Consider the following 18,333-nt stretch of genomic DNA (forward strand, 5'->3'; position numbering starts at 1 on the left):
CAAATATAAGATTCATAATGCCACCATATGGAAGAATCATGCGACGAGCTTCTTCTCTAGAAATCATCCACTTAAGAATTAAGCTTGGCAAATCAAGGTTTTTTATCTTTAAGCAAGCACCACAGTACAAAACAATCCAAGTAAGACACGTGGTCGTGGGATCCTACTTGAGGTAAAATGTTGTACGCGATAAGATTTTGTAGGATTTGAGCTTGCAAATTTAGTTGATTATAAAGTGGAGGATGACCAAAGTAAACTGGTTCATCAGACATAACCAATGGAAGAAATTCCTCAGGGGAGAAATCTTGAGCCATAATCCAAGATTGGCCAAGTGAAGGACATTCAAACTCTCCTGGCGTGATATTTAAAATGGTTTCCAAGGTTTGTGGAGTAAGAGCAATCGATTTCCCCATAACTTTAGTGGAGGTTACAGTGTCCCCTTTTACCATGTTGGCATAAAAGAGTTTCACCAAGTTCGGATATAGTCCTTTTGCTTGATATGTGATGAACTTTTTCCATCCTAAAGTTCTAAACATGGGTAAAATGGCGGGAAAGTCATTTTCTAAGAATGAAGTGTCTAAGACCTTACCAAAAATTGGTTCAGTTGATCTCGGTATAGCTTCTTTGCGTGAAGAGATACAAGCCATTTCTCTATGTCATTGCTGTCATCATTCCTAGAAGAAGATCCTTTGATTCTAGTGGTTTTCATTCGTGGCATGATTGATTTTGAGAAAAACGAACGGTGAAATCCTTTGAAATCGAGTGAAAATGAGGTGGGATGATGAGCTTCGAGGTTTTATCAGAGGTTTTTTTGTGAGGGAAGACTGGTAGATGAAGGAGGGAAAGGTTTAGAGGAGAGGAGAAGCAGGGTCAGTAGACTAATGATTTGAAAAATTAGGGTTTCGCACTGTTGGTATTTAAACCGCCGTCAGTCAGTTGACTAATCTTGAGGAGTCAGTCTCATGATAAGTGTATATTTTTGAATTTTCTCAAACAGTAGCCAGTCAGTCGGTTGTGCCTCAGAGAGTTAGTTGTCTGACCTCACTTGTTAACTTAACACTCATCCAATTTCTCTTCTCTAGACTACTTCTCTACTATGCAATAAACCTAGTTCACGTCTTATAGAGATAAATCTTTCCTTTGGAAGAGGTTTTGTAAAGATATCAGCCCATTGATCACTTGTATTCACAAACTCAAGAGTTATACCCTCTTTTTGCGCATGATCTCTCAACAAAAAATGCCTAATATCTATATGCTTGGTTCTTGAATGAGATATGAGATTTTTGGAGATATTGATGGTGCTTGTATTATCACATTTTATAGGTACAGCTGAATAATGCAAATTGAAATCCTTTAACTGTTGCTTCATATATAGAGTTTGTGCACAACAGCTACCTGCTGCCGGGTACTCTGCTTCCGCAGTAGATAGTGCTACGGAATTTTGCTTCTTGGAGAACCAAGACACAAGAGATCTTCTTAGAAAGTGGGAAGTTCGACTAGTGCTCTTCCGATCAATTTTGCATCCAGCATAATCCGCATCCGAATAGCTTATCAACTCAAAGCCTGTATCTTTAGGATACCATAGACCTAAGTCAATAGTACCTATCAAATATCTTAAGATTCTCTTGACGACTATTTGGTGAGATTCCTTAGGGGCTGTTTGAAACCGGGCACATATACATACACTGAACATAATGTCCGGTTTACTTGCTATCAAATAAAGTAGGCTTCCTATCATGCCTCGGTAGTATTTCATATCTACCGATTTTCCTTTTTCATCTTTATCAAGATTTATAGATGTACTCATAGGGGTCCCTAAAGGTTTGCCATCTTCCATATTGAATTTCTTGAGCAAATCTTTTATGTATTTTGACTGATTTATGAAAGTCCCAGTTTTAGCTTGCTTAATTTGAAGTCCAAGGAAGTAGGTCAACTCACCCATCATACTCATCTCAAATTCGTCCTGTATACATTTTGCAAAGTCTTTGCATAGTTCTTCATTTGTAGCACAAAAAATGATATCATCCACATATATTTGTATAATTAACATATCTTCATTTTTAGCTTGAATAAATAGTGTGCTGTCCATTTTTCCTCTAGAAAAACCATTTTCCAACAGAAATCCACTTAAACGCTCATACCAGGCTCTAGGAGCTTGTTTTAGTCTGTATAATGCCTTTGTTAATCTAAACACATGATCAGGGTAATGGAAATCCTCAAATCCTGGAGGTTGTGCTACATATACTTTTTCATTTATAAATCCATTTAAGAATGCACTCTTCACATCCATTTGATAAAGCTTAAAATCTTTGTGAGATGCATAGGCTAATAGAATTCTTATGGCTTCCATTCTAGCTATGGGAGCAAAGGTCTCATCGTAGTCTATTCCTTCTTCTTGATTATATCCTTGTGCTACGAGTCTAGCCTTGTTACGCACTACAATGCCGTTTTCATCCTTCTTATTCCTAAACACCCATTTGGTTCCAATTACTGAATGATCAGTGGGTCTAGGAACTAGCTTCCAAACTTTATTTCTTTCAAATTGATTTAATTTTTTTTGCATGACTACTATCCAAGAGTCATCACTTAATGCTTCTTCTATGTTCTTGGGTTCCTCCTGAGATAGGAATGCATAATAACTACACATATTCTTCAAAGATGATCTAGTGGATATCCTTCAGGTGATTTCTTACAAATTTCCATTCTTTAGGTAGTTCAGATTGATCTAGATGTCTATCATTTGAGCTCGATTCCTTATTCTCATCTTTTACTTCTTCAATTTCTAAATCTTCTAGATTTTGCTTTATTTTAGCTTCCTCAATGTCAGATGGTTTAGAGAAGGGATTTACCTCATCAGAAGCTACATGTATTGATTCTATGATTGTGAGGGTCCTTTTGTTATAGATTCTAAAAGCTTTACTATTCAACGCATATCCTAAGAAGATTCTTTCGTCTGATTTCGCATTAAATTTTCCCAAGTCTTCTTTATCTTTCAATACGAAACACTTACATCCAAAAACATCGAAATAAGATATGTTTGGTCTTCTTCCTTTCCATAGTTCATAGGTGGTCTTGTCTAGGCTTGATCTAAGAGAGACTCTATTTATTACATAACATGCGGTATCTACCGCTTCAGCCCAAAATACTTAAGTAAATTATGCTTATTTAACATAGTCCTCGCAGTTTCTTGAAGTGACCTATTCTTCCTTTCAACAACTCCATTTTGTTGAGGAGTACGAGGTGCCGAAAATTTGTGAGCTATTCCATTTTCATCACAGAATTTTTCAATGTCTTTATTTTTGAATTCTCTTCCATGATCACTTCTTATATTTTGAACTCCATATCCTTTTTCGTTTTGAAGCTTTTTGCACAAATTGATTAGCATCTTACATACTTCGTCTTTGGAGGCTAAGAAGAGTACCCAGGTAAACCTGGAGTAGTCATCAATAATGATGAAAGCATATTGCTTTCCTCCTAGACTTTGTGTTCTAGTAGGGCCAAATAAATCTAAGTGAATAAGTTCTGAGGGCCTACTAGTGGAAATGTGCTTCTTCTTTTTAAAACTTGTTTTAGTGTTGACCTTATAGGTCGCACCTGGTTTTGATAATGACAAATATTGATATTTGATGTTTGTCAAGTGTTTGTACAGGTTCAAATCAAACTTCCTTGATGGCACTTGAAGAAACAAGAAGACCGTGAAGCTTTGTAATTTACATTGTAATATATTAGTCATTTATGTAATAAGGTCTGTAATAGTAATCTAGGATATGGTTTGTATGCCTATCACCTGCACATTATGCACACAAGATATAGTGTGAGCTCAACTTGACCATAGTAAGACTCTAGGCTCCAACACTCACACACACATTGCATAAAATATGAGTGTGAAATAATTGTGCTGAAATTGACAATATCTAAGCAAGCTAAGAGGGGTCGGGCGACCGAACCTTTGGAGTATAAAACTCCTCGGGTGCCCGAACTTGGACAAAGTCAAATAGTTGACCAGCCCTCGGGCGACCGAACCATAAATGCATGTATCTTCTCCGGGCGCCTAAACCCTTTGAAAGGGACTATTCACCAACTCGGGCAACCGAGGATTACAGTTCAAATCAGCCCCGGGCGACTGAACACAAGAGTTCGGTTAACCGAACTCTTGTGTTTAACCGAACTCAGGATCAGGCACCCGAACCTACAAACAAATGTTTCTAACTTTTGTTCGGGCTGCTGAGCCAAGACAAGAGTGACCGAATTAGCTTTGAACACTTTTATTACTGTGTCTGTTCGAGCGACCGAACCTCGGTTCAGCCACCCGAACTCCAGCCAGTTAAAATAAATTAACTGCGGTAAAATAGGGTTATTTCGGGCTAATTGAATTTTAATCTTTTGAGACTTTTTAATAATGCCCATTATGTCCCGAACGGTAATAATTTTTTTACCTGGCTATAAATGTGAGTCCATTTGCTCAATTAAGGGGTGATTAAGAAAAGTTATTAGCAAAAAACTCTCTCTATCTTGAAAATCCTTTCTTTGTCCAAAAACTCTCAAACTTGCCTCCTTTGATAAAATCTGAGATTGTGAGAGTTCTTCGTGTGTTATTGTGATTGTTATACTGTGCTAAAATCTCCCATTTGTATGGTTGTTATATATATTTCTCTTGGGGAGTTTTAGCCTAGGTTTAACTCACAGATTTCTTCATCGTAAATCTAGCGTGGGATTAAACCAAGGAAGCTTAGGATATTTGCATTTCATTGCAAGTGTCCAATAGCTGGATTTTCGGTGTGCAAAGATTTTTCAAACAAACAAGTATTTCTTCAAACTAGTATTGTGCATCTTTCATTGAGGAAAATCTATTTGAAGCTAGTTTGATTATGTGCTTAGCTTACTTGGAATATTGATGTGCTATTGAGATATCCTATTTAGAATTCCAAGTTGTTGCTTGTGTTGAAATACTCTTAAGCATCATACTGATCATTTTGTATTGAGTATTGATTGAGCAAAACATACATCACTGAGCTTACACTATATTCATGCTATTGATGTGTTTGTGATTGAGCGCATTACTTGGGTACAAATTTGCTTTACGTGAAAGCACTATTTCATTGTACCATTTGCTTGTAATATCAGAGTGTTTCCAAGCGTGGCCTGAGGGGGCGGTAATCCGGCCCGGTAAGGATTGTATGTAACGGTTGAGGTCAGCCCTTGAATTGACCTGGTCTGTATAGGTGCCACTCCACCCGGTTAAGTGAGTAACTATAGTGGTAATCGTTGTGCTAGTTAGCCAAGGCAGGGACGTAGGCAATTGGCCGAACCTCGATAACATCTCTGCGTGTCACCCTATCTTTATTGCTTTCTGGTGCTTGTGTGATTTATTAAATTGCTTCATTTAATTTCTGATACATTTATATTACTTGCACTAGATTGACCATAGGGTTGTGAACATACTGCTGTTAGAAGGAATACCTAGGGGTTAAATTTTAAAAATACCAATTCACCCCCCCTCTTGGGATCACGGTAAAGCTAACATTTAGTTTGCTTTCCAAGTTGGCAAACATCACAAATTTTGTCTTTAACGAACTTAGTGCTGGGTTGACCTTTGACTAAGTTCTTTTTAGCTAGTTTAGACAATAGATCTGTACAAGCATGGCCTAGTCTTCTATGCCACAGCCAGCTGGCTTCATTCATAGCTGTTAAGCATGTGACTTCTTGAGATATCAAGTTTTCAAAATTTATGCAATACACATTATCAACCCTATTTGCAATGAACAAGATATCATGCTTTTCTTTGTTTTCAACTACGCACTTGTCTTGTTTAAATATTACATCAAAGCCTTTATCACTTAGTTGACTAATGTTAAGTAGATTATGTTTCAACCCATCTACTAATAGTACATCATCAATAGTTAAGGAGGGTTCTTTACCTACTTTTCCAATACCGATTATTCTACCTTTCGCATTGTCTCCGAAGGTGACATGTCCACCATCTTTTTGCATTAATGTGGTAAATTTGGACTTGTCTCCGGTCATATGTCTTGAACATCCACTATTCCAGTACCATTTGTCTTTTGATGGAGTGGTCCTAAAACACACCTACAAGAAGAGTTTCAAGGTGTTCTTTTGGTATCCAAACCTTCTTAGGTCTTTTTGATTCAGTTTTAGTTTCAGTTTTGACTCTCTATTCTTTCTTGACTTTAACATTTTTTCTCTTGTAAGGACATTCAAACTTTATGTGTCCCTTTTTCTTGCATAAGAAACACGTAGTGTGTTCATAGGCATTTGTGGAGGATGTACTTGCAAAGTGTTTTGAGGCTTTTACAAAGTATCCCATGTAGAGATTCTTTTTCTTCTTGTTTTCAACTCCATTGAATTTAATTCCTTCTTTATCCAAGGACATTCTTTGTGATCCAACTAGTTTATCAAAGTTTTCCTTTCCTCTAGTGAAATTGTAGATGATTTTGTCTTGATCTTCAATTTTATTCTTAAGATCACACATTTCTGAGTCTTCTGTATTTTTTTCCATTTACTTGTTGCTTTACTAGATCTTGAGACATCTTGTTGATTTTATCCATGAGTTCATCAATGAGTAAATCCTTTTCTTTTTCAGCTGATGTTGATGTCTCTAGTTTGTTCATTAGCTGTTCATTCTTTTCTTTTAATGCTATGTTTCTTTTGGTTACTCTTATGAACCTATTACGTAAAGAAAATAATTCATCTTGCATTTCTCTATATAAGGGCTTGCTGTCAAATGTGTCACTACATGATTCATCACTAGATTCGTCTTGTTGTGAGCTACTGTAGGAATTTACCTCGTCATCTTTTGCCACGAAGCAAAGGTTTGCCACATCTTGATCGCTTGATTCATTTTCTGATTCACTTGAGCTTGAGTCATCCCACCTGGTAGCTTTCATCGCCTTCTTTTTCTTCTTCTTGGCGTCTTTCTTAAGCTGTGGACAATCAGGTTTTATGTGCCCAATTTTCTTGCAATTATAGCATGTAGGAGGTTCATTCTTTGTTTCCTTTTTACTAGTTTCTCCTTTATCATATTTTGAGCCTCTGAATTTTTGAGTAAATTTCTTGTTCTTTTTGAAGAATTTTCCAAGTCTTCTAGTAATTAAGGCTACATCATCATCATCGAGTTTGTTGTCTTCTTCTTCACTAGAACTTTCTTTTGCAGCTTTAAGAGCTACTAATTTCTTGTGTTTACTACCTTCAGAATTTCTTTCATTTATTGCCATCTCATATGTGAGGAGCGATCCTATTAATTCATTTAGGGAGGTATTTTTCAAATTTCTTCCTTCTGTTAATACAGTGGCCTTAGGTTTCCAAATCGGTGGAAGTCCTCTAAGAATTTTTCGTATCATCTCATAAGTAGAGTAGTTTTTACTTAATGCATTAAGAGAGTTTATTATATGGGTAAACCTAGTATACATACTAGTGATGGTTTCTTTAGGGTTCATCCTAAATGCTTCATATTCGTTGGTGAGCATGTCAATTCTACTATCCCTTACATCAACCGTTCCTTCATAAGTTACTTCAAGCTTATCCTCGATTTATTTAGCTGATTTACATCCCTTGATCCTATTGAATTCATTTACATCAAGAGCACAATATAGGGCATTCATTGCACTAGAATTTATTTGCAGCTTCTTTAGATCATTGTCAGTCATCTTTTTCATCCTTAGGTATTTCTTTGTTGTCAACGTTTTTAGTGGGGATGAGGTAACCATGTGTGACTACTTTCCAAGCTTTCCAATCCATGGTTTGCAAATAGATTCTCATTCGCTGTTTCCAGAAGGTGTAGTTAACACCGCAAAAGATAGGTGGTCTAGATGAGGATTGGCCCTTGGAAAAAGCAGATACACCTAGGTGTGCCATAGGGATCTTTGTGTAGCTTCTAGTTTAAGATTTACTCCAACATGGCTCTGATACCAATTGAGAATTTAGGTATACTTCCAAGAGGAGGGGTGAATTGGGTTTTTAAAATTTCTTTATAAATTTGTTCCACAAATTCCTTAGTTTAAGTACTAACCCAGCAAATTGATTTTCAGCAATCACACAAACACAATAATATTGATTAGCAACCTCAAAAGTACAGCCAACAATCCTTTGATCAATACAAGTTTAATCCTTTATGAATAAATGATATTAAAGACCAGCTATATTAAAATTTCAGAACTTCAATATTCAAAATCAGAATTTTCTTCAACAATGAATAATTACAATGTTAAAATAATTTCAGAAGATTAATTTTATAAAGCCTGAAACTTTCCTTTAATTAATTAAGCAAGATTAACTTCAGCTGAGATATAAAAATCAGTATTCAATCTTTGAACTTGTTAAATCAATCAATGATAACAATATGATCCTTGATTTCAAGTTTGAAACAAAATCAGTATTTCAGCAAATATGCAGCAAGTTCTGAACAAACATACACTCAGATTATACACTTGCAATAAAGTAAAGAGATTAGGGAAGAAGAGCTGAAGACCAGATTTTTTACAAGGTTCGGCTAGAAGCCTACGTCCTTGCCCCAAGCAACATGCTGTGAGGATTTTCCTTTCCAACTTTTTTACCAGGCAAAGTTACAACCTCTCTCTGTATGAGGTGGAGATTCCTCTCTAACAAGAATACCCCTTCTTGCTAGGCAACGATCCTATATCGCTGAATCGTCAAAAACAAGAAACAAGAAACAATTTCTATTCGTACAAGTAAAACTCTCAATTAGAGCAGATTTGTACAAGTGAAAATCAATATACTTAAGCAATAATCAATATTAAAAAGTGAAGCTCAATAGAATATCACCGGGTTTTTGATTTGATTTAAAAATTTCAGCAGAAACAATCAGAATACCTTGAGTAGTATCAGCAAAAACACAGCAATACTTCAGAGAAAATTTCAGCAAGAAAGCTTTGAACTTGTAATACGTATTTGCTTGATTGCTTGTTTGTAATTTGTGAAAATAACAAGTATTTATAGAGTAATAAAGTTACTTTACGTTTTCCCCAAGTTACTTGCAGTGTTTCCTAAGTAATCTCTAAGTTTGGAGTCCAAGAAATCAAATTTGGAAACTTTTCAAACGCTGTTTAAAAGTTAAAACACGAACTTCAGTCGACTATGCCCGAGGTCAGTCGCCTGAGCCTTAGTGGTTAGTCACCTGTCTTGGTTCTGTTTGCTTTCTTAAAAAGCACATAAAAATGTCAGTTGCCTGATGATGTTTCATCAATTGCTTGTCCTGCTTTCAGCTTAAGTGATTTTTCAAATTTTAATTTCAAAACTTTACGTGGATCTTGGAAAAACATAAGTAAGACTTTAAAACATTTTCCATGATTTTGAAATAAGGTCTCTAAGTCACTTAAGTTCCTAAGAGCTTCAAACATCTATATTGAAATCGTGAAGTACTTACGTGAGACTTCTTAAAGACTAGAACTTTCTAAGTGCTAAGTCTTCATGCTTTTGCTTCCATTCTTTGTGTCTTTCTTGTGCTCTTTCTTTAGCTTCATCAATACTCATGTCTTTAAGCACAATCGTCATTTAATCTCTTCAAACACTTGATGTTGATTTTTATGAAAGCATTTGAGCCCTGAAACTTGACTTAACCAAACATGTTAATTATCCTTGATTTGTTATCATCAAAATTAAGATTCTAAGCCTTGTTAGGCCAACACAACTGATCCTTACTTGAATTAAGCTTGTACCGCTATTGATCCTTGAGCAAACTTGTGTAGATTAAGGAGATCGAACCTAGTTATGAAAAATATGTCTATTCGATAAGGGAATAGTTTTTGTGACTTTAGGGTAGGGAGAGCAACCTTCGTCCTGATGCCAGGGAGATAAGATCTCGGCCTAGCTCCAAGGAGGTATTCTCTCGACCTACATTTGGATTGTTCATCACATAATTGAGATTTTTCAAGGAGGAAAATCTTTGTACCACTCCTAAGGATATATTGAACTTCATACAAACATACGTAGACTAGGGAAATCTAATTTCGACCAGGCACTAGGGAGATACAACTTCCACCCAATGTGTGGGATATTAGGTCTTGACCTAGTTATGAACATCATGTATATCTTGTCGATATTAGGGTAATCATGTGACATTCTGATAGAGTTTGCACCTTTCTACCCAATGCTAGGGAGATGGGGTCTTGACCTAGCTGTGGGGAGATCCTCTTGACCTATGTTTGGAGTGTTTTTCATGTGATTAAGATTTGTTGAGAAGGATCCTTGTATCATTCTTAGGGAGGATATTTCTCAACCTAGAGTTGAGGAGATAAAATCTCCACCCAACTCTAAGGAGATGGTTTCTTGACCTGGATTTAGGGAGAGAGGCTCTCGACCCAACTACGAGGTGTCATCCTCTGAACCTTGTGACGTAAGCATTATACCAATGCATCCTGTTAAAGTCATCAAAGAACTATCAAAGTACATATCCCGCTCTTGGCTCTTATGCTACGTTTGGGAGTATGGATTTTGGTCCTTTGGTTTGGATTTGAGTGGATATGGACAAAGTTTAATATAATTTTGTATTATATTTTTTTTCTCATATCTACACAAATCCAAATCCAAGACCTCTCCCAAACATAGGGTTAGTTGCAATGAGTAGGGATTCTTCTTGGAATACGCTAAGGATGGTATATGATATGACCCCATCATTTAGAGATGAAATTTGTGCCAAAACGTTTGTAAGGGGTTGAGATTTGATAGCTTTTAGGGGAGCAATGGTGATACCATACTGTTTAGGTAATATAAACCATTTGGCTATCATTTTGGAAAGAATTGGCTTAGAAAGGAGATACTTTATTGGATTAGATTTCATCACCAGGAATAGCCTCCGAATTAGAAGATGGCGCCAAAGCTTCTAAGACATGAACACAAGTGACAAGCAATGCATTTCAATTGCTGAGTTATCAACTTCACTCCCATGTATGTATCTACTTAAATAATAAACTAGGCATTCTTGCTCACCCACGGAAATTTTGGTAGAATTGAGGTAATCTCATACTTTGTTTAGAATAGTCATTTTAGTCGGGGCAACTTGGATGCAATTTTATTTGGAGCCATCTTAGGTTGATTATATCCATGAAAATCATCCATAAAGGAGAATATCTTGTGCCTTGCTATTGCATCTACCAAGGTATCGAATTAGGATTTAAGAAATCATCCTTCGGACAAGCTTTATTGGTTTCTTTAAACCCTAAACATACTTGAATATGACTATCTCCCAGTATGTCTATACTTGTGGGATTTCTAATTCAATTTTCTTCCCTATTTTGGATGACATTCACATTGAGATCTCTCTTCCTAAAATAGGCATTGTCATTCCTTTGCCCTTGAATGGTTATTGGTTCTTGGAGTAGCTTCCACTAGGGTAGCAAAGGATGAATGTGCCAAGTTCGCTAGGTTCACGTGATATTTGATGAACATCCCTTGGATGCAAACTTTCACAAGCTCTCGCTCCTTAATATTGTCTTGGTTGTGTAACACATACTCCCAAAAATGATCCACATAGTCCCCTAAAATCTTCTTTAGACTTCTGATGCTCCATCTCAAGATCCTCCAAAGTACCTTTTCTTGAGTAGAAAAGAATTTTTCACAAAAAGATGACACGTGTGAGCCCAGGTTTCTATTGACCTTGGGTTGAGTAAACATACCACGTGCATGCCTTTTCAGTCAAGGATTTGGATGATTCCTTTAACGTAAGATCATTCTCCAATCCATAAATGTTGGTTGTCTTCACAAACTTCATTAGATGCTCCTTAGCATTACCAAATTTGCCGTTGAAGAGTTTGAATTTAGGACTGGTGCAGTCCTTGGATAGGGCTTGGAGATAATTTGACCTGCATAAGGAAGACTAAAGTTCATCCTTGCAACAAGATACTTTTGCTGATTATTCTGGAGTCTCTAGATCCTCTTTAGTGATGTAAGGGACACAGTTGGACATGATGGGTGTTGGAGGAGGAGTGAGGTTTGGTGGGGCATGTTAAGTGGATCTTCCAAGCTAAACTTGTGGAAGAGTTTTAATGGTTGCATGGGGTATAGTAGGGATTGTACCCTTGAGAGATGGTGTCTAAGAAACCATTTCATGGTTTAAGGTAGAAGGATCTCTTTGCGTTGATGGTGAAATAGGAGGATTAGTAGTGTTATCGTTCCCACTCGGAGGTGAATTAGCAGGAGGGTTCAAGGGAGTCTCTCGAGGTTGTAATCCCAAGGTGGATGCAGGAATCATTTGATTGATAGTAGCAACTGCTTGATTAAACATTCTAGTATTCTATTGAAGAACACCAAGCACTTTTTCTTGGGAGGTTTGAAACATCATCATTTGTGTCATGTAGGTGGTGCAGTTTGGGGATTCTTCACACTCAACAGGATGGCCAACAGAAGCTAAGGTCTTCAAAACCTCCCATCTGAGGGTGGGGGGGGGGGGTGTCAAGGGTTTGCATTGCTGCCTGCTTTTGGGCTTCCAAAAAGAGGGTGGAAGCAGGTGTCGACCCAGTTCAATTACAGCACCAGAGATTTTGTGTCACCCGTTCAAATCGAAACCCTCCGGGAAGACCAGATGCTTCCAGCCTCTGCTGTTGGTTACCAAGAGGGAGATGATTCAGATGAACCTGCCATGCTTGTTTAACTTAGGAGAAGTGACAGGGTTTTCTCTTTGTTTCGCATTCTGCAAAACCACAAGGTTGATTGGGGGCCTCTTCTTGAACTCCGGAAGTCTTCCCAGGCTCAAAGGAACCAAGCAAGCTCCTCCAAATCCAAAAAGATGGATGTGCAACAACCATTATGAAGCTTTGTGGGTCTCAGGATGTCAGTTTCCTCCCCTTTGGACTATAAAAGAGACGAGGAAGGCTATACCCCTCATTACCCTTGCAATTTTTTCTGGTGTGGTTGGAAAGAGAGGATAGGAGAGTGTGTAAAAATTCCACCTCAGCGCTCCAGATCAACAAAGAGCATTGATTTACTATGGTCTATAGCTGGCATAGTGGGACTGTTGTTAATCACTATAATGTAATCTTTGATTTTTGTGACACCCTTTAAGGTTCTTGACTTGCTGTGCCATGGGCTGGCATTTCCTTGATGCCTTTTCAATAGATTTTCCTTTACTTAAAAAAAAAACGAAAAAAGGATGATCACCCAAATTCGCCCCATTCTCAGTGTCTTGAGTGGGTTGAGTGTTAGAAGCTTCTAGTTGAGTGTTTACCTTTCTTTTAGCCAAAGCTTTGCACAACCAAAGTCTCCCTAGCAGAGTCGCCAAAATGCGTAGAGAGTTCTTGAGAAGGGAGGACATCTTTGTTGTACACAAGTAATGGATGTTTTGGGGAGGGCCAAGAGAGGAGAGCCAGGCAATTCCCAAGAAACTCAAGCATAGATTTTGGCAGGTGTAGGTATTCTGATGGCTGAAGGGATTCCTTGAACTAGTGGGAATGCAAGTTAGAGAGAGAGAGAGAGAGAGAGAGAGAGAGCTCAGCGGTTCAAGTGTCCAAAAGACTCCTGTGAAGAATAATCATGGAGTATTTATAGAAGAGAAAGATGGAATGTTGCAAGGTGTCATCTTCCAACAATAGATTGACACATCATGTCTCAATTAATGAAAAAGATATACTATTTGAGCAAATCTGACATGACATATGGTTCGGGGGAGAAGAAATGAAAAACAGAACACATCACAAATGACTTGCGAACGCTTGAGCAACTTAAGAAAAGGCTAAGGGGTAGGATCCCACCTAGCGAATCTTGACTCGAGCCCACCAAGCCAAAACTCTCTAGAACATCCAAAGACTAGGATTGGTAGAGACCCCACCATGTGTCTCTTTGGCCAATCCTGAAAGGGGTCATCAATGTTAACCTCCTGCAAGAATGCAAACTTTATTAATATTTAATTTAGTTATACGTTTATGCGAGCTTGGCATTGATCAAGTCAAACATGTATGGCAAAGTAGTAATTTTATGCATTTATAGACTTCAGGTTATTTAGTAAGTTCATATTGCATTATTTTACCTTATGGATATACTTTTGTTAAATTTGCAGGCCTTAATTTTCCTAGATGAGTCAATTGCAGAAGCATAGAGTATTTAAATTTGCACCAGTCACTACAATGCGCTTATTTTGTAGGCCTGCTTTAACAGAAATTGTTCACTCTGTTACAATACCTTTGGATGGAGCTCTTGAACTGAAAGATCTACCCCATTCCTGTATTCAGTAGTTATGCTCTGCTTGTAGGGGTTCAGCTTTTGGCAAGTCATGCATCTTCTGAAGTTTAGGGAATCTGTTAACTTAGCCTGACTTCTATTTTCTTTCTCAACTATGTTTACAGATGCTTTTATCATGTTCATAGATATGCTGATTAGATAGTTTAGATGCGTGACTTTATTTTTTACTTGTTCTGAATATAGAGAAATAAGATTTATTTTTTGGACCCTCCTTATCTGAGGTAATTTCTTTGTGAACAAGCAAAACAAACGCAAAGAATATTTACTCGAAAATGAAATATGATGGCTTCTGAAGTGTTAGAATTTCTTTGGATTTAAAAAAAATAAAAATAAAAACAGGTTTTTGAAAAACTAATTGGCATGCAATTCAATCTAATAATTTATATTTCTCTTTTGTAGCTCTTCAAACTCATACTTCATGGAGCTCTGTTTTTTCTAGATTTTCTGCTAAAAAGTTTCCATCTAAAATTGTTTACATCTCCTTGAGTACATGTAGATCCTCAAAAGGATTTTTCTTTCTGAATTCTTTCTTTTTTTTTATCTGTCTTATTAGTTGCACAAGTTTGTATTTGTGTTTGATGATCTGAATATCTGATAAATTTGTAGGTTTTGATTTACTACTTTTTTTTTTTTTTGCTTTTGTTCACATTTTCTTATTGGCTGAAGATTGTTTAGTTAATTCATATGCATTATTTGCCATATGAATTTGGAATTTATGAGGTTTGACACATTTTTGGCTTACAAATAATCTTTGTGGCATTTTAAAAACCAATTATATATACTTTTTGGGTTTGGTACACCATCTTCTCCAACCTCTCTGTTTTCATAACTTTCTCAAACTTGGGAGAGAATGGATTCATCATCCCACAGTGCATCTGTCAAAGACTGCGTACTTGCCCTCAATGGCATGGGAGCCTTGTGAATCCCGCGGGGGGGGGGGGGGGGATTGTGTGGTTTACATTGTGATACTTCTATAAAATCATTGTATTTTTAGCAACAGTATTTTAATAAAAATATATCCACTACTCTTGTTGATGGACTTTTGACTATTGTTTATGCCTGTACACTTGTCTGGGACCAAGTTGTTTTTATTTGACTCATCTTTAGAAACTATCCTCTTTTTTTTGTTCCCATAATTTTCTAAAAATCCTGCTGAATTAAGCTCCTTGCAGAAAAATTCTTGCTGATTCAAATCTTGCTGCTTTCTCTGTTCTTCTATGCTTTTTCTACTAGTTATTTTTTACTTGCTAAATCAGTCATTACTTGCAATGTGTCTCTCAATGGGAGTTCTGTTGGGAAAATAATTTTACTTCAAAAAATTTAAGCACAACAACATGGTGGGGATGTTTACAAAAAAAATACAGTAACTTGAAATTACAAGGAGGTAATTAAACCGTATTAGTCTGAAGTAGCTGGAGTTGCAGGCTGAAGCACAGAAGTATGTTGTCCTATAACTGAATTCGCTGCCTTCATGGTGCAGCATGTGCCCGATGCCTGGTCTCCCAGATTTGACAGCTACTGGTAAGCTGTACACTAAATTGGCAGTGTGTGGAACCCAATCTCGGCTTAAGCTGGAATTTTCCAGAAAACAGAAGAGAAAAGGAGAGATAACACTGCAGTAAATGGAAGAATGCAGGGAGCAGAATGTGTTTCAAAGTGCTGCAAGTAGCTCTTTTATAGGTGCTGCAGGGGAGTGTAGTTCTTGCCAATGTAATTCAGAGATTAATTTTGAAAACTGAATAACTGTGGTTTTGAAATGAATAGTCAGAGCTGAATTTTTCATGGCCAAAAATAATTCAACCTTCAAATTGATCTGGAAATTTGAATAGTCGTAGCTGGAAACTCTTCAGATGATTGCACAAAAAGAAAGAAATTCTTGAGCAAACTAAGGTTTCGTTGTAAAATGGAAGTCAAGATCTGTGTGAGAGAGAAGCGGCAAGGTGGAGCGGCATGCATGCATGTTATAGGATAACCCAAAGTTTCATTCTCTAGCCACCTCTAGAAGATTCAATTGTAGTTTGGTATAAGTAGGAGAAAAAATCCTCTCACAACCAATGTGGGACAAGGGTTTCTTTCCATTTGAAGCGCGCGCACACAAAATTCCAAGAATCCTTTACATGATTCAAATTGAAATAAAAAGATAATTGTAAAGACGTAGCTTAAAGGCAAGTGAAGAAGAATGCAGTAGTCCTGATGCCTTTTTGACTTGAACCAGAATAGTGTGTTGGAGGGCAAAATCTGCAGTATACAATTAGAACAAATATTTTTTGAACGCTGATCCCTTTCTTGCAAGTCAGCTATCCCGTAAACACTCAACTACATAGGGTTCACGCTCTCATGTTGGCACATATTCTCAGCCATGCACCTTACGTGGATAATTCATGAGTTGCCTAGAGACTTCGCTAAGGTCTCATGGAAGGTAGCCCCACCTTCACATTCATATAGATAGATTCCATGAAGTGTATCTTGCCACTAAGTATACCAGCCAATTAAGTGTATGGATATGTTAAGAGCTTTGGTCAACCTCATACGTTGCAGCAAAATCTATTTACACTACATGGAGGGACACAAATAGTGCTCTTACCAGCCACTCAAGCAATTTGTTTTTGTGTTGATCCTAGTTAAATTGGGTTTTAATTCGGTTGTGGGGGGGGGGGGGGGGGGGGGGGTGGTGGAGGGCTCATATAGTTGGTGTAAGTTCCATTTCCCTTGATATGTTCTCTATTAGCTGTCTAGTTAGTCCCTAAGTGAAAGGGTGTTACCTTTTGATCTTACATAATATATAGAGATTATTCCCTCTTCCAATAGCTGTCTCACAATTTCGTTTCTCCGGTATTTATGTTTACTTTTACTGTTACACCTTATTAATAGCTTGAGCTATTGCAACCTGGGTATCACAATGTATTCCAACCAAAATAGGTATATTAGCTAAAAGGTTTTGTTAGAGGAGAATTTGTTATTTTAATAATTAGGTTGTGTTAATGGGGGTATTTTTGTCCTTAAGACTTTATTATTATCAATAATTTATAAGAGGGCATACCTGGAGCTGTACGTAGACTCCAGGAAACTGCTGCTCAGTTTTTTCCTCTCTTGTTCTCTTCTTCTTGACTTCTCTTCTCTCCTCCATCTCTAACTTTACAACATGGTATCAAAACTGGTTATTAGGAGGTCCTAGTTTCTAGTCTCGTTGCCTGCATCTACTATGTGGTGTTTAAAATTTTATTGTATTCCCTATAATTGGTTTTTATTATCATGTGTATATCTCTCCACATTCTACTGGGCTGCGTGTGTGGGTGAGTTTTAAAGCTATATGCATTGTTGGCCCACAACCTGACAGCTTAAGCTTTTAGGTGAAGTGATGTTCTAACATGGTGTCAGAGCATTGATCTCCTTCAAATATGATTTATCTGAATTGGTTTTGATACCCTGTTTTCGTTTTTTTGTCCTCATCCTCCCCTAATCAGTCCTCAAATATGATATTCTGGTTGTTTTGAGAATTGTTTAAGGACACCCTCGCTTGCAGCATCCTTGGCAGGAAGCTGTGTGTTTTCATGGTGATTTGCTGATGTGAACTCAGTTATCCTCTGTTTCTATGCTGCTACCACCACTGTTCCTCTGCCATCGTTTGTGGTTTGCTGATCACGCTGTTTTGATAATGTGTAGTCATGATTGATTGCTTGCATTCTTGTACTGATTTCTGTTTGGTTTTGATTTATGTTCAAACATTTATTTACTGTTCTTCTCCATTCGTTCCTAGTTGCTGCCAGCCACAATGCCTGGAGCTGTTGCCAGGTTGTTTATAAAATACCTGCAATACTCTGCTGTGGTCTGCCCTGTTCTTGGTGGTTTAGTAATTCCTCCTAGGATTTTGTAAGCCTGGTTCTGTAGTCTTAGCTTCCTATTGAAGTTTTGAATTTTGGAGAGTTTGCAGTGTAGCAAGTTCTGGTTTTTTGAAGTGCTGTTTGTGTTAGTGTGTGCTGCCTGACTTCTTAAGCTCCTTCCTGTGATAAGTCAGCCATGGATACTACCTCTAACTGTAGGAGGGGAAGTTTTGGAGGACGTGGACAAGGCTTGGATTGTAGTTGTGGCAGCGGTTGTGTAATACAATGAGGAGTTCGTTGTGGCAAT

At 37.4% G+C, this 18,333-nt stretch overlaps 1 protein-coding gene across 6 annotated transcripts in view; it reads left to right on the plus strand.

The window, feature by feature from the left end:
* Positions 1 to 18,333, plus strand: part of LOC131168682 (pentatricopeptide repeat-containing protein At5g03800) — a 42,647-nt gene that overhangs the window by 11,836 nt on the left and 12,478 nt on the right. For 2 of the 6 annotated variants that reach the window (XR_009140383.1, XR_009140384.1), the window contains exon 3: positions 3,650 to 3,767. The exons of 3 other annotated variants lie outside the window; for them this stretch is intronic. Coding sequence is in view for 1 of the 3 variants with exons in the window: in XM_058128308.1 (XP_057984291.1) it covers positions 14,024 to 14,030 (7 nt within the window). In the remaining 2 variants the exon portion in view is untranslated. Of the gene's footprint in view, positions 1 to 3,649; positions 3,768 to 14,023; positions 14,159 to 18,333 lie in introns of those variants that run through there. One more of the 6 variants, XM_058128308.1, reaches the window with a different exon arrangement.

Source organism: Malania oleifera, chromosome 11 (assembly GCF_029873635.1).
Source record: "Malania oleifera isolate guangnan ecotype guangnan chromosome 11, ASM2987363v1, whole genome shotgun sequence".
NCBI classification, from domain to species: domain Eukaryota; kingdom Viridiplantae; phylum Streptophyta; class Magnoliopsida; order Santalales; family Ximeniaceae; genus Malania; species Malania oleifera.